The 27,967-nt window shown below is 41.6% G+C and overlaps 1 protein-coding gene across 1 annotated transcript; it reads right to left on the bottom strand.

The window, feature by feature from the left end:
* Positions 1-1,172: 1,172 nt before the first annotated feature.
* Positions 1,173-27,967, bottom strand: LOC139420680 (olfactomedin 3a). Its single transcript, XM_071170900.1, has 6 exons — positions 27,899-27,967; positions 16,707-16,850; positions 8,823-8,978; positions 4,829-5,048; positions 2,933-3,039; positions 1,173-2,512 (listed from the first exon to the last, which is right to left on the bottom strand). Exons 1-6 carry the CDS (start codon positions 27,965-27,967, stop codon positions 1,835-1,837), a joined length of 1,374 nt encoding a protein of 457 aa, XP_071027001.1. The 3' UTR covers positions 1,173-1,834.

Here is a 27,967-nt window from a genome sequence, read left to right as displayed (position 1 = left end):
GAGTATCTTGATGCGTGGTGTTTTTTTGGAGTATCTTGATGCGTGGTGTTTTTACTGAGCATCTTGATGTGTGGTGTTTTTTACTGAGTATCTTGATGTGTGGTATTTTTTTGGAGTATCTTGATGTGTGGTGTTTTTTTGGAGTATCTTGATGCGTGGTGTTTTTTTGGAGTATCTTGATGCGTGGTGTTTTTTTGGAGTATCTTGATGCGTGGTGTTTTTTACTGAGTATCTGGATGAGCACAGATAGAGAGACATGAGCATTCAAACTGACAGCGTTTAACGTTACGATCCCAACAGTGAATGATAGCCCTCCCTTCATCCATTCATCCCTCCCTCCCGCTGAACCAGACATAGACACATAGGGAGGGGAAAAGGTGGGAAAATCTATGCTAATCAACTTTTCTGGAAGAGCAATTTCTGATTTAATACAGCCCTGCTGATGTGTGGGGATTTTCTTTTTCTCCTTTGAGTGCGGTGGGAGCGGGGACAGCGGGGAGAAGAGATGCTCACACTGGGTGACACTTGTAGCCAAGGACTCTAGATGGGGAATCGATAAGGATTCATGATTGTGGTAGGCACTTTACTGTTTGGGCAGGGGGAGGGAGAGAGGTGGTAAATTACGTAGTCTGTCTCATGGCCCACTACTGCAAAACTAGTTACCTTTATTTAACTAGGCAAGTCAGTTAAGAACAAATTCTTATTTTCAATGGCAGCCTAGGAACAGTGTTGAGGGGTAGAACAACAGATTTGTACCTTGTCAGCTCGAGGATTTGAACTTGCAACCTTTCGGTTACTAGTCCAACTCTCTAACTACTAGGCTACCCTGCCTGAGTGGATGCAGAGGTTGGGGACTAGAGGGGAATCATCCCAGCTTTTTTCTGCCTGTTCCTGAACTTACTGATTGGAATGCCAAAGGATAGCACTCAACCCAACAGAGGAAAAAGCCTCAGAAATGGAAACATTACAATTTCAATATTCGCAAGCCATCACCTTCATCCCCACCATCATCATCATTCATAAATGGGGCCTTCATAATATGATTTCTTTCAGCTTCATCTTGGCATAGAGATGTTGACGTTTTACTCTGATATTTTGGATTGGTTCATTTCAGTTTTTACTATAAGAGTATGTATTGCCTTATTCAACATGGACAAATAAAAACAGATACGCTTTTATGATACAGTGTTTTATAAAAAATATGGACTTAACTCTCACATAGAGACATAAAATTGTTACTGCAATATTTTTAATAAGTTGATAAGACTGTCCATTTTGCTTTGTTATAAATTACCTCTACATACATGGCAGCAAATAGTCTGGAGGGGATGGTGTTCAACCTCCCCGGTTTAAATACTTTAAATAGACATCACCACAAACACTGTGAGAACTAAAGGACATGTCTAGAACAGGAACGTAGCTAATATATCATCATAAATTACATCAGACAAAATGTCAGACATTCATGCACAAAAGCAATCTAGAGCCTTCGGCTGATACGGATCCAAAAGACAGCAGTGAATAAGGCCATACAGTAAAGTCGTCTTTTCAGCAGCGATGTAAGAAGTTAAAAAAGGAAGAATGGAAACGGAATGCCATTCTGTCCGTGCTCAAGTGTTCTGGCCCAGAAAATACAAAAAGGTGATTTCTTCAAGTAATGGCAATGTAAAGACAGCATAGTTCATTTTAGGGAGGAGATGAAAAAATATGAACAAGGGAGTTAGTACAAGGTCCCTTGTATATCACGAATTATGGTGCTTTCTCTTTGAGAGTTGTTGTTCTCATTTGTATGGTATCCATATGAGGACATCTGACATTTGTTCTCATTTCTCTTCTAGGAGTCATCTTCGGTTTTGATGACGTGGAACAGAGTGACATTGAACAGCACCTGGTGTCCATTGTTCCAGGCATAGAGCGCCCTCTCCCTAGCGTTATAGTCTAACATGGACATGTGAAAGTACTGGTTGTGGAAGGGGATGTCTGTGTACTCATAGCTGGAGGTCTTGGTGGAGTATGAGTAGTAGACCTTGGCACCCGTCAGGTGAGAGTTGGTGATGTAGAGTGTTCCGCAGATCATAAAGGATTCCCCCGCATTCCGTTTGGAATATTCCGTGTTCCATGTCTTCTGGACTTCCAGGGTGTCCGGGTCCATCTGGGCGATGACGATATTTCCCGCGTTCTGATTGGTTGCGTACACCACCCACATGCCCAGTTCGTCGGCCATGACATCGATGTCGGAGTATCCGCCCCAGGAGTAGGGGTAGGTATTGTGGAAGCCGGCGTACTCCAGAGCCCGCTGAGCCAGCACCCGACCTGTCTCAAAACTGTACTTCACGATGATGTTACTCTGATACTTGTTGTAGTACAGGGATCCATTGTATACCACGTGACCGGTTCCTTCCCATTTAAATGGAAGGTTGTAGGTTCGAGACACCACATTAGCCACAAAGTCTTCCATGGTCTTGTACTCACGGACAATCTTACTGTTGGTGTAGCTGTCCATGTACCAGACCTATGTCAAAGAAAGATGAATAGCAGGAATTAGTCGAAACCACAAACTGATGTCTTTCACACTGAACACAGACTGAATAAACATGCAACAAACATGCAAAAATGTCTTTACGAAAAGGTCACCATTTCCTCCATCTCCCTTATGAATGTAACATACGAAACACTTCACATGCCTTATAAATCAAATTAAATTATACTCTGCATCAGAGAAGCAATTCAATATCCCCAGAAACAGCCTTATATGAAAATCAACACCATGATGTTTGGTCATGACAACATTAGATTATTGTTATAAATCCTGCCCTATACGCTGAAAACAAAACCGAGATGTAGTCACCAGAGACACGCACAGAGAAAGAGCTATCACCAACATAGACGCCCAGCCACCTTCCACCTCCTCCACTCCCATCCCATAACTCACCCTGTTGTTTCTCTGAGAGGCCTGTGGATCAGTCATCCATGCCCCAAACCGGGTGCCAGATGTCTTTATTGTTACAGGTCCAGTGATTTTCATTAATTTCCCACATGCTGTTAATAAAGAAATGCAGCGATAAGATGTACTGTTTTTTCCTCCTCTTCTAAATAGATTTCTCAAGCCAATTTCATGCCTGTGCCACCGGAGAGTTTACTCAACAACACTGTGCATATTAAATCCAGGCTGGCAGAAACACGTACACTCAAGTCTAAGGCCTAAGGCAATCATATCGGACTCAATCAATTGGCAGTAGGTATTGACTACATGGGAAAGCTGCTTAATAATACTGGGCTTTACAGTACTGCTTGTCGTATCCCACATGGTATTGCAGAGTTGCAGAAATATGCAAACACACACATAACACCGTATGCAAACGCACATGCATAGTAATGTGTTTGGGGTTCCAACTAATTCACAGTTGAAAGAATGTAGTAATTTTCTTGTTTATGGATATTACAGTGTAACTGTGCTTGAGCATGGAAACCGCAGAGATAAAAGATTCTATAATATTATCTATGCTTAGCTCTCAGTTATTTATTTATGTTGTTCAATATTACGTTTATATCAAGATACTCAATCTTTGACCTCCATTATGCCATTTACCTTTTATAAATCAGATCCTTTCATTCCTTTTCCCATTAAGATCAGGTAGAGTCAAATAGTAGATTATATACAGCAGGTACAACTGATCTCATTAAAAGATCTCATCCTGATTTTGTCTCTTCAGAGTTTCCTAACCCAGTGGAATACAACACTGTTTATGTGAGGAATTCTTGATTTTCTCCATATACAGTCATTGTGGCGTGAGCCATAAATATACAACGGAGGATTCACTGAGTTTGCCCATGCAGTTGATATGGATCTGGTTCTACTCACTGAGTTTGCCCATGCAGTTGATATTGATCTGGTTCTACTCACTGAGTTTGCCCATGCAGTTGATATGGATCTGGTTTTACTCACTGAGTTTGCCCATGCAGTTGATATTGATCTGGTTCTACTCACTGAGTTTGCCCGTGCAGTTGATATTGATCTGGTTCTACTCACTGAGTTTGCCCATGCAGTTGATATTGATCTGGTTCTACTCACCGAGTTTGCCCATGCAGTTGATATTGATCTGGTTCTACTCACTGAGTTTGCCCGTGCAGTTGATATTGATCTGGTTCTACTCACTGAGTTTGCCCGTGCAGTTGATATTGATCTGGTTCTACTCACTGAGTTTGCCCGTGCAGTTGATATTGATCTGGTTCTACTCACTGAGTTTGCCCATGCAGTTGATATTGATCTGGTTCTACTCACTGAGTTTGCCCATGCAGTTGATATTGATCTGGTTCTACTCACTGAGTTTGCCCGTGCAGTTGATATTGATCTGGTTCTACTCACTGAGTTTGCCCGTGCAGTTGATATTGATCTGGTTCTACTCACTGAGTTTGCCCATGCAGTTGATATTGATCTGGTTCTACTCACTGAGTTTGCCCATGCAGTTGATATTGATCTGGTTCTACTCACTGAGTTTGCCCGTGCAGTTGATATTGATCTGGTTCTACTCACTGAGTTTGTCCATGCAGTTGATATTGATCTGGTTCTACTCACTGAGTTTGCCCATGCAGTTGATATTGATCTGGATCTACTCACTGAGTTTGCCCGTGCAGTTGATATTGATCTGGTTCTACTCACTGAGTTTGCCCGTGCAGTTGATATTGATCTCGTTCTACTCACTGAGTTTGCCCGTGCAGTTGATATTGATCTGGTTCTACTCACTGAGTTTGCCCGTGCAGTTGATATTGATCTGGTTCTACTCACTGAGTTTGCCCGTGCAGTTGATATTGATCTGGTTCTACTCACTGAGTTTGCCCATGCAGTTGCGGAGCCTGCTGTCCAGTCTCAGCACCCTCTGGTAGAGCTCGTCATAGTCATATGCCCCCATCTCCTCCTGGATAGCTGTGAGCACCATGGACAGGTTTCTGATCTCCTCTTTAAAGGAGGAGATGAGCTGGGCGTCTGTCTTGTACTGCTCCAACACAGGGATCAGAGGCTGCAGCTCATCCATCTTCTCCTTAAGCTCCTGGAGCAGAGACAGGCACAGGACAGAGACAGAATGGCCTGGATTAAGAGAAATCCCAGAGGGGAGATAGAAACCACTTAAGGCACGCTTAACACACCTTCTGAGCAGTGATAGGAAGCCATGCAACCTTGTCTCAAGGAAATTTGTGGGATTTGGTACGTAAATTTGTCAGTCCGTTTAGTATGATATACTGTATTTCGTTACATTATGTTACAGTAAGATCAAAATTAGAGGATTTATAGTATCATATGTCTTACCCGGTGGTACAATAGTATACTAATTGGATGATGTAACTTATTGATGTATAGTATTATATGTATTTTTCTGAGACCGGGTTGCGTGTTGCGTGGTAACGACGAAGGAGAATTAGGGGGAAATTGATGTTGATGGTTAGAAGAACTAATGGAAAAGGTTAGGATAATTCAAGTAGCAGGTTAGGTGTAATGGGTTAAGGTTAGATTCTCGAACACAGAACCTTTGTATTGCTAGGCAGTCGCAATATACGCCCAACCATCCTCGCTGACAAACCTCCCTACTTTCGTTTCTGTTTAAATGAACTAGACCATTAGTACATATCATACATCTTGGAGGTCTAAATAAATACATATAGTATGCTTTATATGGCTGAGTCCAGGCTGAGCCATAGGGAAGAGGAGAAGTGGAGTAGAGGAAAAAGGGGGTGTTGAAAATAAAGTGAAATATGGGTAACATCGAGAAGTATATACACTACTGTTCAAAAGTTTGGGGTCACTTATACATTTCCTTGTTTTTGATAGAATAGCACATTATTTGTCCATTAAAATAACATCAAATTGATCAGAAATACAGTGTAGACATTGTTAATGTTGTAAATGACTATTGTAGCTGGAAACAGCTGATTGTTTATGGATTATCTACATAGGTGTACAGGGGCCCATTATCAGCAACCATCACTCCTGTGTTCCAACGGCACGCTGTGACCCCAACGTTTTGAATAGTAATGTATATACAGTACAAGTTTTTTTTCTCAATGGTTTTTCTTCTTCTTCTTTTTTTTATACAATTTTCTACATTGTAGAATAATAGTGAAGACTTCAAATCTACGAATGACACACATGAAATCATGTAGTAACCAAAAAGTGATAAACAAATCAAATACATTTTTGATTTTAGATTCTTCAAAGTAGCCACACTTTGCCTTGATGACAACTTTGCACACTCTTGGCATTTTCTTAGCCAGCTTCACCTGGAATGCTTTTCCAACAGTCTTGAAGGAGTTCCCACATATGCTGAGCACTTGTTGGCTGCTTTTCCTTCCCTCTGCTGTCCAACTCATCCCAAACCATCTCAATTGGGTTGAGGTTGGGTGATTGTGGAAGCCAGGTCATCTGATGCAGCACTCAATCACTCTTGTTCTTGGTCAAATAGCCCTTACACAGCCTGGAGGGGTGATTGTCGTTCTGAAAAACAAATGATAGTCCCACTAAGTGCAAACCAGATGTGATGGCTTATCGCTGCAGAATGATGCTGTGGTAGCCATGCTGGTTAAGTGTGCGTTGAATTCTAAATAAATCACAGACAGTGTTGCCAGCAAAGCATCCCTACAACATCACACATCCTCCTCCATGCTTCATGGTGGGAACCACACATGAAGAGATCATCCATTCACCTATTCTGCGTCTCACAAAGACAAGGTGGTTGTGACACAAAATCTCACGTTTTGACTCATCAGACCGAAGGACAGATTTCCACCGGTCTAATGTCCATTGCTTGTGTTTCTTGCCCCAAGCAAGTCTCTTCTTCTTATTGGTATCCTTTAGTCATGATTTCTTTGCAGAAATTCGCTCATTCGCTCACACAGTCTGTTACTTGAACTCTGTGAAGCATTTATTTGGGCTGCAATTTCTGAGGCTGGTAACTCTAATGATCTTATCCTCTGCAGCAGAGGCAACTCTGGGTCTTCCTTTCCTGTGGCGGTCCTCATCAGAGCCAGTTTCATCATAGCGCTTGATCTGTTTTTGCGACTGCAGTTGAAGAAACTTTCAACATTTTTGAAAGGTTCCATATTGACTGACCTTCATGTCTTAAAGTAACGATGGACTGCCGTTTCTCTTTGCTTACTTGAGCTGTTCTTGCCATAATATGCTATCTTCGGTATACCACTCCTATCTTGTCACAACACAACTGACTCTTAATGCACACCAGTTAATTTAAATGCATTCCAGGTGACTATCTCATGAAGCAGGTTGAAAGAATGCCAAGAGTGGGCAAAGCTGTCATCAAGGCAACGGGTGACTACTTTGCAGAATCTAAAATATAACATTTTTATTTGTTTAACACTTTGTTGGTTATTACATGATGCGATATGTCTTATTTCATAGTTTTGATGTCTTCACTATTATTCTGCAATGTATAAAATAGTACAAATAAAGAAAAACCAATGAATGAGTAGGTGTGTCCAAACCTTTGACTGGTACTGCATATTTTTTAATTGATCTAACATATTTCCTTATGAGTGTCTCTCACAGTGTTTAAAATTGTAAGTAAACATCTCTGGTCAGGTCATGTGGTCAGGCAAAACACCTGGGCCTGTTTATAAAAAATGTGCTGTACTTCAATGTATTCTAGTGCTGTAATGTTCTGTACTTCAATGTATTCTAGTGCTGTAATGTTCTGTACGTCAATGTATTCTAGTGCTGTAATTCTAGTGCAGTAATGTTCTGTACTTCAATGTATTCTAGTGGTGTAATGTTCTGTACGTCAATGTATTCTAGTGCTGTAATTCTAGTGCAGTAATGTTATGTACATCAATGTATTCTAGTGCTGTAATTCTAGTGCAGTAATGTTATGTACATCAATGTATTCTAGTGCTGTAATGTTATGTACATCAATGTATTCTAGTGCTGTAATTCTAGTGCAGTAATGTTATGTACATCAATGTATTCTAGTGCTGTAATGTTCTGTACGTCAATATATTCTAGTGCTGTAATGTTATGTACATCAATGTATTCTAGTGCTGTAATGTTCTGTACGTCAATGTATTCTAGTGCTGTAATTCTTGTACAGTAATGTTCTGTACTTCAATGTATTCTAGTGCTGTAATGTTCTGTACATCAATGTATGCTAGTGCTGTAATGTTCTGTACATCAATGTATTCTAGTGCTGTAATGTTATGTACATCAATGTATTCTAGTGCTGTAATTCTAGTGCAGTAATGTTATGTACATCAATGTATTCTAGTGCTGTAATTCTAGTGCAGTAATGTTCTGTACTTCAATGTATTCTAGTGCTGTAATGTTCTGTACATCAATGTATTCTAGTGCTGTAATTCTAGTGCAGTAATGTTCTGTACTTCAATGTATTCTAGTGGTGTAATGTTCTGTACGTCAATGTATTCTAGTGCTGTAATGTTATGTACATCAATGTATTCTAGTGCTGTAATGTTATGTACATCAATGTATTCTAGTGCTGTAATGTTATGTACATCAATGTATTCTAGTGCTGTAATGTTATGTACATCAATGTATTCTACTGCTGTAATGTTCTGTACATCAATGCATTCTAGTGCTGTAATGTTATGTACATCCATGTATTCTAGTGCTGTAATGTGCTGTACTTCAATGTATTCTAGTGCTGTAATGTTATGTACATCAATGTATTCTAGTGCTGTAATTCTAGTGCAGTAATGTTATGTACATCAATGTATTCTAGTGCTGTAATGTTCTGTACGTCAATGTATTCTACTGCTGTAATGTTATGTACATCAATGTATTCTAGTGCTGTAATGTTCTGTACCTGGAAATTCTTGGCCATAATAGTCTTCCTGTCATCTTCTACCTGTCTGAACTTGGTCCGGAGCCCTTTCATCTGATTCTCCATCTTCATGACATACTGGAAGTCCCTCTGAGTCCGTAGGTTCAACACCTCAATGGACTGGGACATGTTCTGCACCTGGACCAGAGTAGGGTAAATACTGTATATGTTGTAACAGAGACGTATAGACATTCATGTCATGGATATGTAGGTTTTATGAATACTTTATGAATGTTACATACCATCATCGTAAGTAAAGTTTTACCAACAAGACAAACACATGTCCAACAACCATCTGAAAGATGTTCTGCACCTGGACCACAGCAAATAAGACAATCACATCCAGCCTGGTCCAAGATCTATTTGTGTTGTGCATGTCAATGACCATAGGAGCTGGCAAGACAGCACAAACATATCTGGGACCAGGCTAAATCAAATCTATACAACCGTCTCAAACATGTCTGGGCCAACATGGACTCCTGAACTGACTCCTAACTTGAGATCCTTAGGCTAACTCGGATTTAGGTATAACACTCCCATTCTCCCATTGACAACAAAGCATGGCTTACAGTCTTTTAAAACTTTTGAAACTTTTTTTTACGATTGCTAACAAGCGTTTACCTATAGTTAAGGTACTTTTTTTCATCAACTCTTAACATAGCAACACACCTACGTCACACAATTAGTCAAATAGTTCATTTTCTGCTCAAAAAAACTTTCTCTACGTACACTAACTCTATCAAAACACGGCAAACCCGACTCAATATCTAATCATTCTGTCAAAACACTAGCAAATGTTTTCTATCCAAGAGGAACATATAGTCAATCAACGACTTTCAAAATACTAACAGTTGATGGCATTACAAAAACTGCAATACTTTTCATGTTTCAGAACCTGCATACAATAGACAATATGAAATCCATTGTTCTTTTTAATTCAGTTTCCTTTTACTGTAAACCACTCTACATTTTTGGGTTGAGTGTCAATTGTGTGCATTTTTGGCAACACACGATCTAAAAGTGAATGAGTCATCTTTATTTTATAGAATGTACAATAGAAAAGAATAGTAAGTGACAGAATTGCGGCAGTAAAAGCTTTATTTAGCAACATGAAATTGCTGCCAGTGATCAACAAAAAAAATCCAACATACATGGCTTGTGGTTCCCAATGTGTAAAAATAAAACACAATTACTGTAAAAAAGGCACAGAAGGGAAAAAACACAAACATGTCCAGTCCTGTTCTAATCTATACCATCTTCAGCATTTTGGCCACATGTTCTTGTCCACATCACATCTTATGTCGTCTCTCGCTATGCACCTTGGATAGAAACGCTTGGCCTGCCTTATCCACCCCTGACAGTCTTCAGCTGAGATGTCTCTGCACCTTGGATAAAAACGCTTGGCCTGCCTTATCCACCCCTGGCAGTCTTCAGCTGAGATGTCTCTGCACCTTGGATAGAAACGCTTGGCCTGCCTTATCCACCCCTGGCAGTCTTCAGCTGAGAGGTCTCTGCACCTTGGATAGAAACGCTTGGCCTGCCTTATCCACCCCCTGGCAGTCTTCAGCTGAGACGTCTCTGCACCTTGGATAGAAACACCTCGCCTGCCTTATCCACCCCTGGCAGTCTTCAGCTGAGAGGTCTCTGCACCTTGGATAGAAACGCTTGGCCTGCCATATCCACCCCTGGCAGTCTTCAGCTGAGAGGTCTCTGCAGCCGGCATCCATTGCATCCAGGAGGGGATTTTGTCATGTGGCCGATGATCATACACTTTCCACCTCCAGGCAGAAAAGATTCCTCAATGATTTTGAGGAAAGGTGAGAAGTGGGGAGGAAAGGTGAGAAGTGGGGAGGAAAAGGGAAACCATTCTTGGATGGGCTGCAGACCAGTTTGTGATTGCATGTGAATGGTGGAATGCTACATTGTCCCATGCAATCACAAATGTCCTCATGTTTCCTCCCAGCTGTTCCTTTTCTGCTTCTGGCACCAGTTGTTGGTGGAGGTCAAAAGAAAGCGCTCAGTGTTGTAGGGACCAATCTGGCATTTCTGCAGGACCAGACCAGCACTCCAGACTGCAGCACACATTGTGATATTTTCTCCCCTCTGACCCGTCACATCAACGGTGGCCCTTTTCCCGGTGACGTTGCTTCCCCTCCGACGTGTTTTTGTCAGTTTAAACCCTGCCTCATCTTCATAAATGATTTCATGTGGGGTCTGTTTAGCCTCCAACTCCATGACTCCATTAATCAAACACATTATGTGATAATGCTTTTCAGTATGTCCTACTGTATGTACTTTAAGTAGCATAGTGTAAAACTCACTATAGAACTAGACATATTGGGGAGACATCATGCCTGGACGTATTGGTGCCGGAGTTCCTTGACCCGCTCACTGTTCCTTTCAAAAGGAACCGCGTGCAACTGTTTCATTCAAACTCTATGTTTGGTCAGAGTCTGAACAATGGTAGTCAGGCTGATGATTTCCACATTGTGAAATACCAGGTTGTCCTCTACAATGGTCTGAATTTCTCTCAGTTTTATTGCATTGTCAGCAATGACCAATCCTACAATGGCATGCTCTTGGTCTTCACTGAGGAGCTTTCCTTTTCCCCCAGAGGGAGGAAGACGTTGCGTCCTTTAGAGGAACAAAAATACAACTCTTTCACCAGTCTCTCTCAGTGATAGACCATGGTATTGGACTGGACTCTTTCACCAGACTCTCTCAGTGATAGACCATGGTATTAGACTGGACTCTTTCACCAGACTCTCTCAGTAATAGACCATGGTATTAGGCTGGAATCTTTCACCAGCCTCTCTCAGTGATAGACCATGGTATTAGACTGGACTCTTTCACCAGCCTCTCTCAGTGATAGACCATCGTATTAGGCTGGACTCTTTCACCAGCCTCTCTCAGTGATAGACCATAGTATTAGGCTGGACTCTTTCACCAGCCTCGCTCAGTGATAGACCATCATATTAGGCTGGACTCTTTCACCAGCCTCTCTCAGTGATAGACCATGGTATTAGGCTGGACTCTTTCACCAGCCTCTCTCAGTGATAGACCATCGTATTATGATGGACTCTTTCCCCAGCTTCTCTCAGTGATAGACAATCATATTAGGCTGGACTCTTTCACCAGCCTCTCTCAGTGATAGACCATCATATTAGGCTGGACTCTTTCCCCAGCCTCTCAGTGATAGACAATCATATTAGGCTGGACTCTTTCACCAGCCTCTCTCAGTGATAGCCCATGGTATTAGGCTGGACTCTTTCACCAGACTCTCTCAGTGATAGACCATGGAATTAGGCTGGACTCTTTCATCAGCCTCTCTCAGTGATAGACCATGGTATTAGACTGGACTCTTTCACCAGCCTCTCTCAGTGATAGACCATGGTATTAGACTGGACTCTTTCACCAGACTCTCTCAGTGATAGACCATGGTATTAGACTGGACTCTTTCACCAGCCTCTCTCAGTGATAGACCATGGAATTATGCTGGACTCTTTCACCAGCCTTTCTCAGTGATAGACCATGGAATTATGCTGGACTCTTTCACCAGCCTCTCTCACTGATAGACCATCGTATTAGGCTGGACTCTTTCACCAGCCTCTCTCAGTGATAGACCACAGTATTAGGCTGGACTCTTTCACCAGCCTCTCTCAGTGATAGACCATGGTATTAGGCTGGACTCTTTCACCAGCCTCTCTCAGTGATAGACCATCGTATTATGCTGGACTCTTTCCCCAGCTTCTCTCAGTGATAGACCATGGTATTAGGCTGGACTCTTTCACCAGCCTCTCTCAGTGATAGACCATTGTATTAGGCTGGACTCTTTCACCAGTCTCTCTCAGTGATAGACCATGGTATTAGAGTGGACTCTTTCACCAGCCTCTCTCAGTGATAGACCATTGTATTAGGCTGGACTCTTTCACTAGTCTCTCTCAGTGATAGACCATGGTTTATCACATTGTCTATGATGGTGGCTCTTATTTCATCAGTGACAAAAGCTCATACTCTCCTTTGAACACCACCATGCATTCTTACTCCTCTCCCTCTACCTCTCCTTCTCACTTGTCCTTGTCCAACTACTCTTCTGCCTCCAGCTACTTCTCTCCCTTGTCCAACTACGCCTCGGTCCTTATCCAAACATGATTTTTTTCTCTCTCTGCTCCTCTGTGTTGTACTGTATCCACATTGAACAAAATCAATTCAAAGAGTCCCCTTTTTACTGTGTATGTCCATGTAATTGAAAGAACTTCAACACCTGGCTATGTCTCCGATTGAGATTGGAATCAGCTGTGGTTGGTCTATTTTACACAATTTACAGTAAATCAGATATTTCTCAATGTTTTAATGATCTGTTCATTAAAAAATTATTATCAGCTGTTTCAATATAGCTTTTGAGCTGCTGTTGTTGTAGAAGTAGAGGCTTTATACTATATTTAAGGTTTTGAACATTAGGTCTTCATTTCTGGCATGCTGTGTGCAAGCATTTGTAAATAAGACAAGAAAGATCCATAATTTTGGTATTGGGTAAGCTTGTATGTAAAAAAAAATATCTAAGCATTTTAGAAACCTGTTAATTGACTGCATATTCTGTGAAAACAACATCAATTGTGTTAATGGGATGGTCCACAACAGATGGATGTTGTGCTAATTGTGTTTAGATTTTTGAAGATGTGACTACAGATTGTAAAAAAAAAAAAAATTGTAATGTATGTGAAAGTTTGAATTACATACACACACCCCAGTACACACACCTCAGGAAAAGTTGGAATTCAGACCTGTATGAAAACTCTATTTAAACATATATCCCTACACCTGAAATGGATGTTGAAAAGAAAAATACATTTATTCAAGACATTATCCATCTGTGCCTTACTTTTCTTATATCTATACCATGTTGAAGCATTGAAAAACATGAATCACAAGTTAACAACACGATCCTCCTCAACAGACAGCAACAGATACAAAATGATGCCTACATCTGCATATTAATAATACGATTAGCTTCTCCTCCCATATGATTAACAACCTAGCCATTCATCACACACACACAGGTATAAATGACATTCTCTTAAATCACTCTACTTATGCGCTGGCATCGCAGAGGTCCAGTAATGTGTATGATAGATCACTTCAGAGTGAAGAAGATAACCGTGTATACTGAGTTCCAGCACTTAATACACATAGCATCTTTTATAAGGGATCTTTCCCTGTAAAAAGATAAAACTCCCTTTGTAGTGTACCGTGACTTTTAACCCTTTCACAACAGGTGTTTCCTAAGATGTTGCCGAGTGCTGTAACTTTGCTTCTAGGTGATTCTATGTTAGGTGTTGTGTGTTGATTCTATGATAGGTGTTGTGTGTTAATTATATGGTAGGTGTTGTATGTTAATTGCAGCCAGGTCACCTGTGATACAAGTCAGTATTTGACGTCCATCCATGTCTGAGGATGTCGGGAGATGAGTTGGAAACTGTCCACTATGGGCAACAGTGAGCGCTGTTACCTTCAAGTAGGTTTCGGTTTTGCTAGGACGTTGTGGACGGGGATGGAGGATGGGCAAGCATCTTGCCGAACATTGCATGTTTGAATCCAGCGATAGAAAGTCGTTTTTGAAGTTTTTGATTTAACCTTTTCATGCGTGAGATCCAAATATCTCTAACGGTCGCCCCCAGCGTGACTTGTTTTATGCGCATGATGTCAGAATGCACTCACTTTTTTATAATGTATTTACAGTTTTATTCACATGTTTTCAAGTACTGGTGACAAATAATGCATTCCGATTATCGCATAGCGTCACACTCTGACCATTATTTGCGTTGTTTGTTTCTATGTTTTGTTTGGTCAGGGTGTGATATGAGTGGGCATTCTATGCTGCATGTCTAGTTAGTCTGTTTCTATGTGTTTTGGCCTGATATGGTTCTCAATCAGAGGCAGGTGTTTGTCGTTGTCTCTGATTGGGAACCATATTTAGGTAGCCTGTTTTGTATTGTGGTTTGTGGGTTATTGTCTATGTGTAGTTGCCTGTGTCTAGTTGCCTGTGTCTGCACTCGTTGGCATAGCGTCACGTTCGTTTTGTTGTTTTTGTTTAAGTGTTCTTCATTCATTAAAAGAAGAATGTATTCTAATCACGCTGCGCTTTGGTCTCCTCTTTACGACGATCGTGACACATAGATTGTAATGGACACCTATGATTCGTGTAAAATAATTTCTTGAAGGTTGTACTGATTATGATGAGCTAACGCTTAGTTATTTGCTAGCTATGTGTGGAGCCATGTTTGTTGACATTATACACTGCATTCTGTCAGATCAAAGATACTGTAATGAGGTGAAGGAATGGTTCCCTCATCTTTAGAGTGAACTCCTGATGATACACCCCCTTCAACATGCATACTGCAAACAGACCAAATTAATCTCATCTCTTTTTCTCATCTTTGGTTGATGCGAAAAATCAAACATGTTGGTGTGCAAAAACTACCCATCGTCAAATTACTTTTGATTTTTAGAAAGTGTTTTACTTAATTATTTGCATCAATGGTGAGCTCACCCATGATGTGATGAATTGGAAATAGTAATTGCTATTAGCTAATTCATATTGTGGTTTCTGTCAGTAAAAGAGTTAGCTAAATATGACCGCTTGAGTTACATCAATCTTTCCTCAGTTAACTCTAGGACTAATTTAGCCTACATTTTCCAGTTTGGATGTTTGTGTTATGCTGTCGCTACTTCTGTGGAATGTCTGAACATTGCATCCAAAAATAAAGTGGTCACATTCAGGACATAACTTTGTAAGGACTGTGTTTGTGCAAAATGCTTTTGTGAAAAAACAGTATGGCCAGCTCAAACGCTGACTGTTGTGTCAATGAAAACTGGACGTTCTAAATAAGCATTACCAATCACACCGGTTTGAGCGTATGCTGCAGGGACCACTATAGAATGATCACACCCGTTTGTTGGTACGTGTCAAAGGGTTAACCTCAGGATTTCAGAGTTAATGCCTGAACTTAACTCTAATCTTAAATGTTCAGCGTTAATGGCTAAACTTAACCTTAAACACTTAGACATTTGACGCTTGAGAAACATGGATGAACGTCTAATTCTGATGTGAGACTGAGAGCTAGTTGCTTAATTGTATAGGAGGTGTTGTGTGTTCATTCTATGGTAGGTGTTGTGTGTTCATTCTATGGTAGGTGTTGTGTGTTCATTCTATGGTAGGTGCTGTGTGTTCATTCTATGGTAGGTGCTGTGTGTTCATTCTATGGTAGGTGTTGTGTGTTCATTCTATGGTAGGTGTTGTGTGTTCATTCTATGGTAGGTGTTGTGTGTTCATTCTATGGTAGGTGTTGTGTGTTCATTCTATGGTAGGTGTTGTGTGTTCATTCTATGGTAGGTGTTGTGTGTTCATTCTATGGTAGGTGTAGTGTGTTCATTCTATGGTAGGTGTTGTGTGTTCATTCAATGGTTGGTGTTGTGTGTTCATTCAATGGTAGGTGTTGTGTGTTCATTCTATGGTAGGTGTTGTGTGTTCATCTGATGAAGGTCAGCTGATTCCTGGAAAGAGCTAAAAAGGTGAAAGCAGAGGACCGAGAGAAAGAGAGAGGGAGAGAGACAGAGGGAGGGAGAACGAGAAAGGGAGAGAAAGGGGGGAGAGAGAAAGAGAGGGAGAGAAAGGGAGGGAGAAAAAAGGAGCGAGAGAGAAAGAGAGAGGGAAGGAGACAGAGGGAGGGAGAACAATAAAGAGAGACTAAGGGGTAGTTTGTATTAGTGTGTGTGTGTGTGTGAGTGAGTGAGTGAGTGAGTGAGTGAGTGAGTGAGTGAGTGTGAGTGTGTGCGTGCGTGCGTGCGTGCATGTTTGCGGGGTACCTTCTCCAGTAGCTGGCGGAGCTGTCTTCCCTTGGCATCTCTGGAGCAGAGGTTCTGTTCAGGTGCCACCACCGTGCAGATACACCGACCATCGGCATCCTGGGCAGAACTGTACACCTGCCAACCCTCCTTAGGCCCAATTGTCTACATGCACGCGCACACACGAGCACGCGCACACACGCGCACATGCACACACAGGAAAATATTGGTGAAGGGAATCGTTGATGTGGGTAAATGCCGTTGGACGACGACATTTTCCAATGTGAGCTGGTAGCTAGATTATCAAATAGCTAGTGATAGAAAGCAGTGGTTCCAACCAGGGGTACAAGGACTCCTGGGGGGGACTTGGTCTTGAGAATGCTCATGAGACCATAGGCTTACTGGCAAAATGCACATGAGCGGGTACTTCAGGGGTACTCCAGACAGAGCAAAATTCAGTTGGTAGTACAGCAACCGAAAAAGGTTGGGAACCACTGATATAAAGTGATAGATATATACAATTCCATTCAAATGTTTGGACACACCTACTCATTCAAGGGATTTTCTTTATTTTTACTATTTTCTACATTGTAGTATAATAGTGAAGACATCACAACTATGAAACAACACATTTGTAGAATCATGTAGTATGCAAAAAAAGTGTTAAACAAATCTAAATATATTTAAGATTTATCAAAGTAGCCACCCTTTGCCTTGATGAAAACTTTGCACACTATTGGCATTCTCTGAACCTGCTTCATGAGGTAGTCACCTGGAATGCATTTCAATGAACAGGGGTGCCTTATTAAAAGTTAATTTGTGGAATTTCTTTCCTTGCGTTTGAGCCAATCAGTTGTGTTGTGACAAGGTAGGGGTGGTATACAGAAGATAGCCCTATTTGGTAAAAGACCAAGTCCATATTATGGCAAGAACCGCTCAAATAAGCAAAGAGAAATGACAGTCCATCATTACTTAAAGACATGAAGATGATGAAGATGATGAAAACGGCTCTCATATGGACTGCCAATGGAAATGAAGACCCAGATTTACCTCTGCTAAAGAGGATAAGTCCATTGGAGTTGCCAGCCTCAGAAATTGCAGCCCAAATAAATGCTTCACAGAATTCAAGTAACATACACATCTCAACATCAATTGTTCAGAGGAGACTGCGTGAATCAGGCCTTCATTGTAGAATTGCTGCAAAGAAACCACCACTAAAGGACACCAATGAGAAGAAGAGACTTGCTTTGTCCAAGAAACATGAGCAATAGACATTAGACCGGTGGAAATCTGTCCTTTGGTCTGATGATTCCAAATTTGAGATTTTGGGTTTCAACCTCCGTGTCTTTGTGAGATGCAGAGTAGGTGAACAGATGATCTCCGCATATGTGGTTCCCACCGTGAGGATTTGAAGAGGAGGTGTGATGGTGTGGGGGTGCTTTGCTGGTGACACTTTCTGTGATGTATTTAGAATTCAAGGCACACTTAACCAGCATGGCTACCACAGCATTCTGCAGCGATACACCATCCCATCTGGTTTGCGCTTAGTGGGACCATCATTTGTTTTTCAACAGGACAATGACCCAACACACCTCCAGGCTGTGTAAGGACTATTTGACCAAGAAGGAGAGTGATGAAGTGCTGCATCAGATGACCTGGCCTCCACAATCACCCGACCTCAAACCAATTGAGATGGTATGGTATGAGTTGGACCGCAGAGAAAATGAAAAGCAGCCAACAAGTGCTCAGCATATGTGGGAACTCCTTCAAGACTTTTTGTAAAGCATTACAGGTGAAGCTGGTTGAGAGAATGCCAAGAGTGTGCAAAGCTGTGATCAAGGCAAAGGGTGGCTACTTTGAAGAATCTATAATATAACATATATTTTGATTGTTTAACACTTTTTGGTTACTACATGATTCCATATGTGTTATTTCATAGTTGTGATGTCTTCACTAGTATTCTACAATGTTGAAAATAGTACAAATGAAGAAAAACCCTTGAATGAGTAGGTGTGTCCAAACTTTTGAATGGTCTGTATATCTTCCGCAAAAAAAGAGAAAATATAAGTCATGCTCATGCCATGTACAAGTAACAGCAACTAAGGACATTGGACAAGGCCACTAGATTAAAACAAGTTCTTTCTGTCTCTGTAACCAGAGCCTTGAATACAGCCAATCACACCGATACGTGTTTTATTTTTCTCCATTCCTTTAAAAGTGCAACTCTCTGACAACCTTCCCATTCAAGGCTGAACTATAAACTCATATTTCTGTTGCTGCTTCACTTCAGAGAGAGAGAGATAGAAAGAGAGAGAGCCAGGAACAGAGAAAATGAAAGGGAGACATTAACCAGACATTGTAGGGACCTTCAGATGTAAATGGTGGAGAAGAAATGGTGTCGTTGTCACGGAAGAAATTGACAGAGTTTCAAAATCAGTGGAATGCCCAGTGGAAGTAGAGAGATGATTGCCAAATGCGGAGAGAGTCCAAAAAGAGAACACAGAAAGAAGGCTGTTGTATAAAACACCTGTCTCTGGATTACTTCTTTATATTAAGGGCAACAGGGCAACATTTTCAGGTATTATACATTTCTAATTTAGTCAGAAAGTAGTTTTCATTGCAAGTTAAAAAGTGTACTGTTAGCTAGCTAGCTAATGGTAGCTGGCTGGCTCGCTGGCTAACGTTATGTGTATGATATCTGTAGTAATATTATTAGTATCTCAGGAAGTCATGTGCATTGCTAGTTATAGCCTAATGTTAGTTGGCTAGTTAACATAAAACCTAGTTGCTTAGCTTTAGCTACCTGCAGATTCATGTATGGGTGTATTGCCACGTTCAAAACAACTGGGAACTCTGACAAATACAAGGTCGAATCATGACGTCAGTGATTTTCAGGTCGAAAAGTCAGAGCACTAGAAAGAGGCCCATGTTCCCTAGTTGGAATTCCGAGTTGGATGACCGTTGAAATCGATTTTTCCCAGCCGGGGCTCGTTTTTTTTCTGAGTTCCAAGTTGTTTTCAACACACTGAAGTCGGAAGTTGGAGATTTCCTAGTTCCCAGTTGTTTTGAATGTGGCATTAGAGTTGGGATTATGGGTCATTGTTTAGCTAGCTAGCTACATGTCTAAACAAAAGACTCCACTATTCAAGTAACCATTTCACTCTACCGTTTACACCTTCTGTATCCTGTGCATGTGACAAATCAACTTAGATTTGATTTGATATTGTGTGTGTTTACCAGAGACGGTAATGTGAAGAACAACATGACCTGCACCAAAGTCAGATTAGGATATAGGCAAAGGACTAAATACAGTTTATTTTTATTACTATCTTTTGCTACTACTTTACAATTTTTAGTCTTGGTTGTTAATCTTTGGTTGTTTACTACACTGTGAATCCTTAAAGAGATGGGTGGGGCAAAGACTTCAGAGGGTGTGAATGATGCTTGATCGGTGTATACTAAAAACATTCACGGGCCATATTCTCAAAAGTGGGGTTATAAATTGATTAACTTTGGGCTAGGGGGCAGTATTTTCACGTCCGAATGAAAATGTGCCCAAAGTAAACTGCCTGCTACTCAGGCCCAGAAGCTAGGTTATGCATATTATTATTAGATTTGGATAGAAAACACTCTGACATTTCAAAAACTGTTTGAATAATGTCTGTGAGTATAACAGAACCGATTTGGCAGGTGAAACCCCGAGCATAATCCATCCAGGGAAAAATGTTTTGAGGTCAATCTGTTTTCCATTAGATTTCTATGGTAGGTCCTTTTTAATAGGAGTCTGCTTGCAGTTCCTTAGGCTTACACTAGATGTAAGCAGTCTTTAGAAATTGGTTGATGTTTTTCTTTTGAGAAATGAAGAAGTAGTCCTGTTATTTCCATGTGTCACTCAGATGGACTTTTGGTGCGTGCGACCTTGAATGGGCTTCACTTTGTTTTCGTCCGGTATTAAACACAGTATATCCCGTCTTAAATGTGATCGATTATTTACATTTTAAAATACCTAAGGTTGGATTAGGAGAGGTTGTTTGAAATGTTTGGGCCAAGTTTACAGGTAACTTATTAGATACTTTGTAGTCATGTTGGACGAGTTGGAACCAGTGTATTTTCTGAATCAAACGCGCCAAATAAATGGACATTTTGGGGATATAAAGGAATTTATCGAACAAAAGGACCATTTGTGATGTTTCTGGGACATTTTGGAGTGCCAACAGAAGAATATCTTCAAACATAAGGCATGAATTATATTGTTATTTCTTACTTTTGTGTTGCACCTGGCTGGTTGAAATATGATTTTCATGTGCTTGTATCCGGGATGCTGTCCTCAGATAATTGCATGGTCTGCTTTCGCCGTAAAACCTTTTTGAAATCTGACACTGCGGCTGGATTAACAAGAAGGTAAGCTTTATTTTGATATATTACACATGTATGTTTTGTGAATTTTTATTATGAGTATTTCTGTTTTTGAATTTGGCTCGCTGCAATTTCACTGGATGTTGTCAAATCAATCCCGTTACCGGGATTCGAGCGGGAATGGGGGTGAAGGGATCACTAAGAGGTTAACTTTCAAAGCAGAATTGCCTTCCCATTGCTCCTCAACTGCAGTGATGATGTACAATTTTCTGCTTTTATCCAATGTCAAAAACACAATTTCAAATTTCACCACATGAGATGTGTGGTGAGAGCGAAGGTAAGGGAGAGGGGGGGTTAGAGAGAGAGAGAGAGAGAGAGAGAGAGAGAGAGAGAGAGAGAGAGAGAGAGAGAAAATAAATGGAGAGTGTCAAACATGAGATGTGTGGTGATAACGAGTGTGAGAGAGGGGGTTAAAGAGAAATAGAGAGAGAGAGAGAAAGAGAAAGAGAGAAGGGGGAGAGAAATACACAACCACAGATGCTTGTGCAGGGAGTAAAACAGTGCTGGTCCACTGGGGATGGCTCCGTGTCTCCACTGAATGGTATTTTGTGAGAATGATTAATGACCAGCCTTTGGAGTGTATCTCTGTGTGAAACCAATGTAGCCTTGTAGCAGATGCTTCTCTATCTAACTTACAGAGACCTGGAACCATAGGCCCTAATCCCTAACACTCGGATGAGAAAGAGACAGCGATACAGAGGCCGACGTGCGGGTACCCTGATGAAACTACGGAGTAAATAATCCACCTCTACTACCTGTTCAATTCCTGAATGTACAATCACTGGTGAACAAACTGGACGAGCTCCGTTCGAAACTATCCCATCAATGGGACCTGGAGAACTGTAATATCCTATGTTTCTCGGAAATTTGGACATGGATAATATTTGCATCGGAAGGACAGAATGGCAGCGTCGGGTAAACTCAAGGGGGGTGGTGTGTGTCTCTTTGTAAACAACAGCTGGATCACGATCTCCAATATTAAGGAAGTCTCGAGGTTCTGCTCGTCTGAGATAGAATACCTCATAGTCAGCTGTAGACCAAACTATTTACCAAGTGAGTTTTCATCCATATTCTTCGTAGCTGTTTATTTACCACGACAAACCGATGCTGGAACTAAGACCACACACAACAAGCTGTATTGGGCCATACGCTAACAAGAAAATGTTAATGCAGGAAAACTGAAATCCATTTTATCTCATTTCTACCAACTTATCACCTGTGAGAAAACTCTAGATCATCTTTACTCCACACAGAGAGATGCATACAAAGCTCTCCCTCGCCCTCCATTTGGTAAATCTATCCTACTGATTCCTGCTTACAAGCAAAATCTCAAACAGGAAGTACCAGTGATAGGCTCTATACAGATGTGGTCAAATGAAGCGGAAGCAAAGCAATAGGAATGTTTCACAAGGACCGACTGGAATATGTTCTGGGACTCATCCGATGACATTGATCCGATACCACATCAGTCACTGGATTCATTAATAAGTGCATTGACAATGTCATCCCCACAGTGACTGTACTACATATCCCAACCAGAAGCCATGGATTACAGGCAACATCTGCACTGACCTAAATGCTAGAGATGCCCAGTGACACAAGCCTACAAGACAAGCTAAATGCCCTCTATGCTCCCCTCGTGGCAAGCAACACTAAACCATGCGTGAGAGCACCAGCTGTTCTGGTCGGCTGTGTGATCATGCTCTCCATAGCTGACGTGAGTAATACCTTTAAACTGGTTAACATTCACAAGGCCCCAGGGCATTCGTTGTCCAGCTGGCAAGTGCCTTCACTGACATTATCAACCTCTCCCTGACCCAGTCTGTAATACCTACATGTTTCAAGCAGACCACCATAGTCCCTGTGCCCAAGAACACCACTCAGTTCTGTAAAGATTAAATGGTTTGAAAGGTTGGTCATGGCTCACAATGCCACCAAACACCCCAGACACCCTGGACCCACTCCAATTCGCATACCGCCCCAACAGATCCACAGAGGACGCAATATTTATTCCACTCCACACTGCCCTTTCCCACTTGGACAAAAGGAACACCTACGTGAGAATGCTGTTCATTGAATACAGCTCAGCGTTCAACACCATTGCAACCTCCAAGCTCATCACTAAGCTATGGACCCTGGGACTAAACACCTCCCTCTGCAACTGGATACTGGACTTCCTGACGGGACACCCTCAGGTGGTGAGAGTAGCCAACAACACATCTGCCATGCTGACCCTCAACACGGTGGCCTCTCAGGAGTGGGTGCTTAGTCCCCTCCTGTACTCCCTGTTCACCCACGCCTACATGGCCATCATTAAGTTTGCCAAAGACACAACATTGGTAGGCCTGATCAACGACGACGAGAACACCTATAGAAGGAGGTCAGAGACCTGGCAGTGTGGTGCCAGGACAAAGTAGCTGATCATGGACAACATTAAATGGAGGGCAGAGCATGCCTCCATTCACATCGATGGGGCTGTAGTTTAGCGGGTCGAAAGCTTCAAGTTCCTCGGTGTCCAAATCACTAATGATCTATCATGGTCCAAACACACCAACCCAGAGTTCAACAGGGCACAACAATGCATCTTCCTTCTCGGGAGGCTGAAAGTCAACTTCTTTGCACTTTTTTGAATATCACATCTGCTGCTGCTACTGTTTATTATCTGTTACTTTATTCCTAGTTGTCTGTACATACACTACATGACCAAAATTATGTGGACACCTGCTCTTCGAACATCTCATTCCAAAATCATGGACATTAATATGGAGTTGGTCCCCACTTTGCTGCTATAACAGCCTCCTCTCTTCTGGGAAGGATTTCCACCAAATGTTGGAACATTGCTGAAGGGACTTGCTTCCATTCAGCCACAAGAGCATTAGTGAAGTCGGGCACTGATATTGGGCGATTAGGCCTGGCTCGCAGTCAGTGTTCCAATTCATCCCAAAGGTGTTCCACGGGGTGGAGGTCCCGGGCTCTGTGCAGGCCAGTCAAGTTCTTCCACACCAATCTCAACAAACCATTTCTGTATGGACCTCACTTTGTGCAAGGGGACATTGTCATGCTGAAACAGGAAAGGGCCTTCCCCAAACTGCTGCCACAAAGTTGGAAGTACAGAATCATCTGGAATGTCATTGTATGCTGTAGCGTTAAGATTTCCCTTCACTAAGGTGCCTAGCCTAAACCATGAAAAGGCAGTGTTGTCCTGGCATTCACCAAACCCAGATTCGTCCGTCGGACTGCGTGATGCGTGATTGATTACTCCAGAGAACGCTTTTCCACTGCTCCAGAGTCTAATGGCGGCGAGCTTTACACCACTACAGCCGACGTTTGGCATTGCGCATGGTGGTCTTAGACTTGTGTGCGGCTGCTTGGCCATGGCAACCAATTGTATGAAGCTCCTGACGAACTGCCGTTGCTTCCAGAGGCAGTTTGGAACTCGGTAGTGAGTGTCGCAACCGAGGACAGACGATTTCTAAGCTCTACGCTCTTCAGCACTCGCCGGTCCAGTTCTGTGAGCTAGTGTGTCCTACCACTTCGCGGCTGAGTCGTTGTTGCACCTAGACGTTTCCACTTCACAATAACAGCACTTACAGTTGACCGGGGCAGCTCTAGCAGGGCATAAATCTGATGAACTGACTTGTTGGAAAGGTGGCATCCTATGACGGTGCCACTTCAAAAGTCAATGAGTTCTTCAGTAAGGCATTCTACTGCCAATGTCTGTCTATGGAGATTGCATGGCTGTGTGCTCAATTTTATGCACCTGTCAGCAACGGATGTGGATGAAATAGCCAAATCCACTCATTTGAAGGGGTGTCCACATACTTTGTATGGATGGAGGTAAAGCTGCAATCTAAAGAAAGTGTTATGTCGAATGAAGTGACATTTTTAATTTAGAGGGTGATACCACTTCCTTGAATTGGATCATTTTCACATATTTGTCAATGGACTGGAGTGTTTATATATTTAATTGTGCGAGTAATATGGATAGTAATATGGATGGCTATAGTGGGAGACACTGAGGGGATACTACATGTCTTTCTTTGATCCCCTGCATTGCTTGATTTTTATTTTCAACAACAACCCCACACACATCATCACACACTACAAAGACAGCAGTGATTATGGCCAGTTGTCACATTGTCAAAAAGCATCACAGCGAAAGATGTTGGGTAAAATCCCAACTAGCTTGTCACTCTCATCTTGTTAGAACTCTAACGTAGAGAGGGCTAAGAAATGGATAAAGAGTAAACAACGCTAAGTGCATACCATCCCCAGTGTAACAAAATAATGCACTATTTTCTTTATTTCCGATCCAATACCCCTGAGCTTTGAAGACAAGGACCCAGAGAAAACTGACATGTATTATAACTAATGGTTGTGTTTACACTGTTGTCGCTGTGTTGCTGTGGGTTTGTTTTGTTTTTGTTGTCACATCGTTAGGCGTGTCATCTTTAATTCAGAAGAAAATGGAGAGCTGTGGTGCTGACTCACAGAGAGATAGGAGTGGGGGCACAAGAGAGACAGAGCAGAAACAGACCGACAGAAAGACATATACAGAGAGACAGAGAGAGACATGAGAAAGAGAGTGAGAGGGATGCATGTCAAGGGTTTTCATCCCTAAGGTGTGTGTATCCTGTCCTCTCTGTTCGACTGCATCCTCATCTCATATTCAGCTTGAATGAAAGTCTTTGCCAAGCCAAGCCTACTGAACTGTACAATGAATATTTCATGTCTACGAGGGAACAGAAGATAATCATTTTTTTGGTGGAAAATATCACCATCTGTTGGAAAGTCTCTGTCCCTTCTTAGTTGCACATTCAATTTTCACATGAAATAATGTTCTTACATTGTGGTATAATGAAGGAACCCAATGTCATATCTAATAAATACATTGAAGGGACAAAACACAATCATCTGATCCTATCTACAGATTTAATGTACCAAGAGAGACATGTATCTCATTCAGCCTTACACCTAAATAAGCTATATTCTAGTCTCAATGCATTGTGCAGCTAATAAGTCAATTAACATTTGAAAACAGAGACATATGGAGAGACACTGACAGCTGTGTGTGTGTGTGTGTGTGTGTGTGTGTGTGTGTGTGTGTGTGTGTGTGTGTGTGTGTGTGTGTGTGTGTGTGTGTGTGTGTGTGTGTGTGTGTGTGTGTGTGTGTGTGTGTGTGTGTGTGTGTGTGTTTATGCAAGTGCGTGCATCGCGCGTGCATATTAGCCCCCTTCAATCTTTAATCAAGTCCCATCACCCGCTATCGATATGTCCTCCAGGTGGGTAATATCATTTGCAATCAAAACACAAATTCCCCAGCATCGTTTTAATCATGAATCTGTCAACCCTTATCAGCGACATTACAATTAGTTGCCTGGCGCACAATCACAGGGGAATGAATATATTTAGGCCTATATTTCATTCTCTGTGGGTGTCGGGATCTACTTAGGCACGCTGTGGGGTGCCATCTGATGGTGAAGATCATCAAATTACCCTCGGTTATTTAATGATGCTAGAGGTTTGGTTAAGAATGGTCTGACTGTCACAAAATTGCAATCAAATGATTCAACTAGGCCTGCTGTAAATTGTGACATGTTTTTTTTTACTAATATACAGGCCCATATTATGTGGCATATTAGAACGTGTCCCATGGTGCATATTTCAGAAAACGTTTGTTTGAGTAAGGCTTATACAGTATCTTAATTAATCGATCCAAAAGTTAACTGTAACTTGTATTAGGCTATGCATAAAATGCTAGTTTAAAGGGAACATACATGTATGTATGGAGTAATACATAGACGTGTCTCAGTTGAAAATTAAATTGGTGCTCTAGAGATGCAGAAAATATTGATATTTTTCAATGAGATCAGGAATCGACATGAAATAGAACTCACCGCCCGCGCCCCCTATTGTTGAGGGAATGGTTTCAGCACCACGAAGTAGTGGACAGCTCCACACCGTTCCACACCTATCATCGTCATACAGGCAGCATCAGGAAAACATGTGCCCGATAGTTCAAGCGCGTTTCTTATTCGCCCCAAGTTTTAACAGAGATGATCCATGAAGGGGATCAAACAAACTGTCACTCTTTTACCTCAAATTCAAGACTTGAATACGTCCCATGGGGAATGCTGTGTGAAGGTTTAGATGCGACATAAAACAAGAAAACAGCTTCCACAGACTACACAGATTCCCTATCAAAGCAAGTATTTGTTTACTAACAAAATGCTCTGGGAAAGGGATGACAATACAGCAGCCTAATGTGGAATCCACGGAAAGCTAGATACATAAACTGTGGCCGTTGATTGGTTTAGATGTAGCATACATAATGCATATATGCCTCAATTCTTGAGATGTATTTAAATACCGCAGTAAGCTTTTTTGATCATTGTAAAGTTTGTCTCCGGTGCGCTCGGATTCATAACATCATAGAAGGAGGCACTGCTTGAGCCTACTGTTTTCACCAAACATTCAGGAGACTCAAATGCGAGTGATTCCACAATTCTCAAAGATTTTCTCGACTGACTCATATTGTGAATTTGGAATATTTTCAGGCACTGTTTCTCCCAGTTATTGCAGGCAAAGCCAAAACAAATCGAATGCCATTACACGCAGAATGAATAATTGAGGACACCAAATAATTTGGAACTGTTTTGATGTATTTTCTTTACTTCAATTACACAATGCTATGTTAATACAGGTGCAAGTGTGAACAAGACAGCAGATCCTGATACACATACACTGAAACATGCAAAGACCGCATGACATTCAGAAAAATAATGAGGGAAACTCACCATTGACGGATATAATCCGAAGACCGTGATTGAAATCACCGGGTACAGGACACTAAATAGAGCACGCAT

The sequence above is a fragment of the Oncorhynchus clarkii genome, chromosome 11 (assembly GCF_045791955.1).
Source record: "Oncorhynchus clarkii lewisi isolate Uvic-CL-2024 chromosome 11, UVic_Ocla_1.0, whole genome shotgun sequence".
Taxonomy (NCBI): Eukaryota; Metazoa; Chordata; class Actinopteri; order Salmoniformes; family Salmonidae; genus Oncorhynchus; species Oncorhynchus clarkii.
Note: the sequence above shows the minus strand (reverse complement) of the source record. Positions and strands in the feature narration are given on the sequence as shown.

What these genes read in the sequence shown, in the direction of transcription:
- LOC139420680 (XM_071170900.1), bottom strand. Translation starts at nt 27,967, where the DNA reads ATGCGTGCTCTATTTAGTGTCCTGTACCCGGTGATTTCAATCACGGTC. An exon ending in TTATGGCCAAGAATTTCCAG is followed by an intron (nt 5,049 to 8,822) that starts GTACAGAACATT and finishes TCTCTGCTCCAG; the next exon opens with GAGCTTAAGGAGAAGATGGA. An exon ending in CAACTGCATGGGCAAACTCA is followed by an intron (nt 3,040 to 4,828) that starts GTGAGTAGAACC and finishes CTTTATTAACAG; the next exon opens with CATGTGGGAAATTAATGAAA.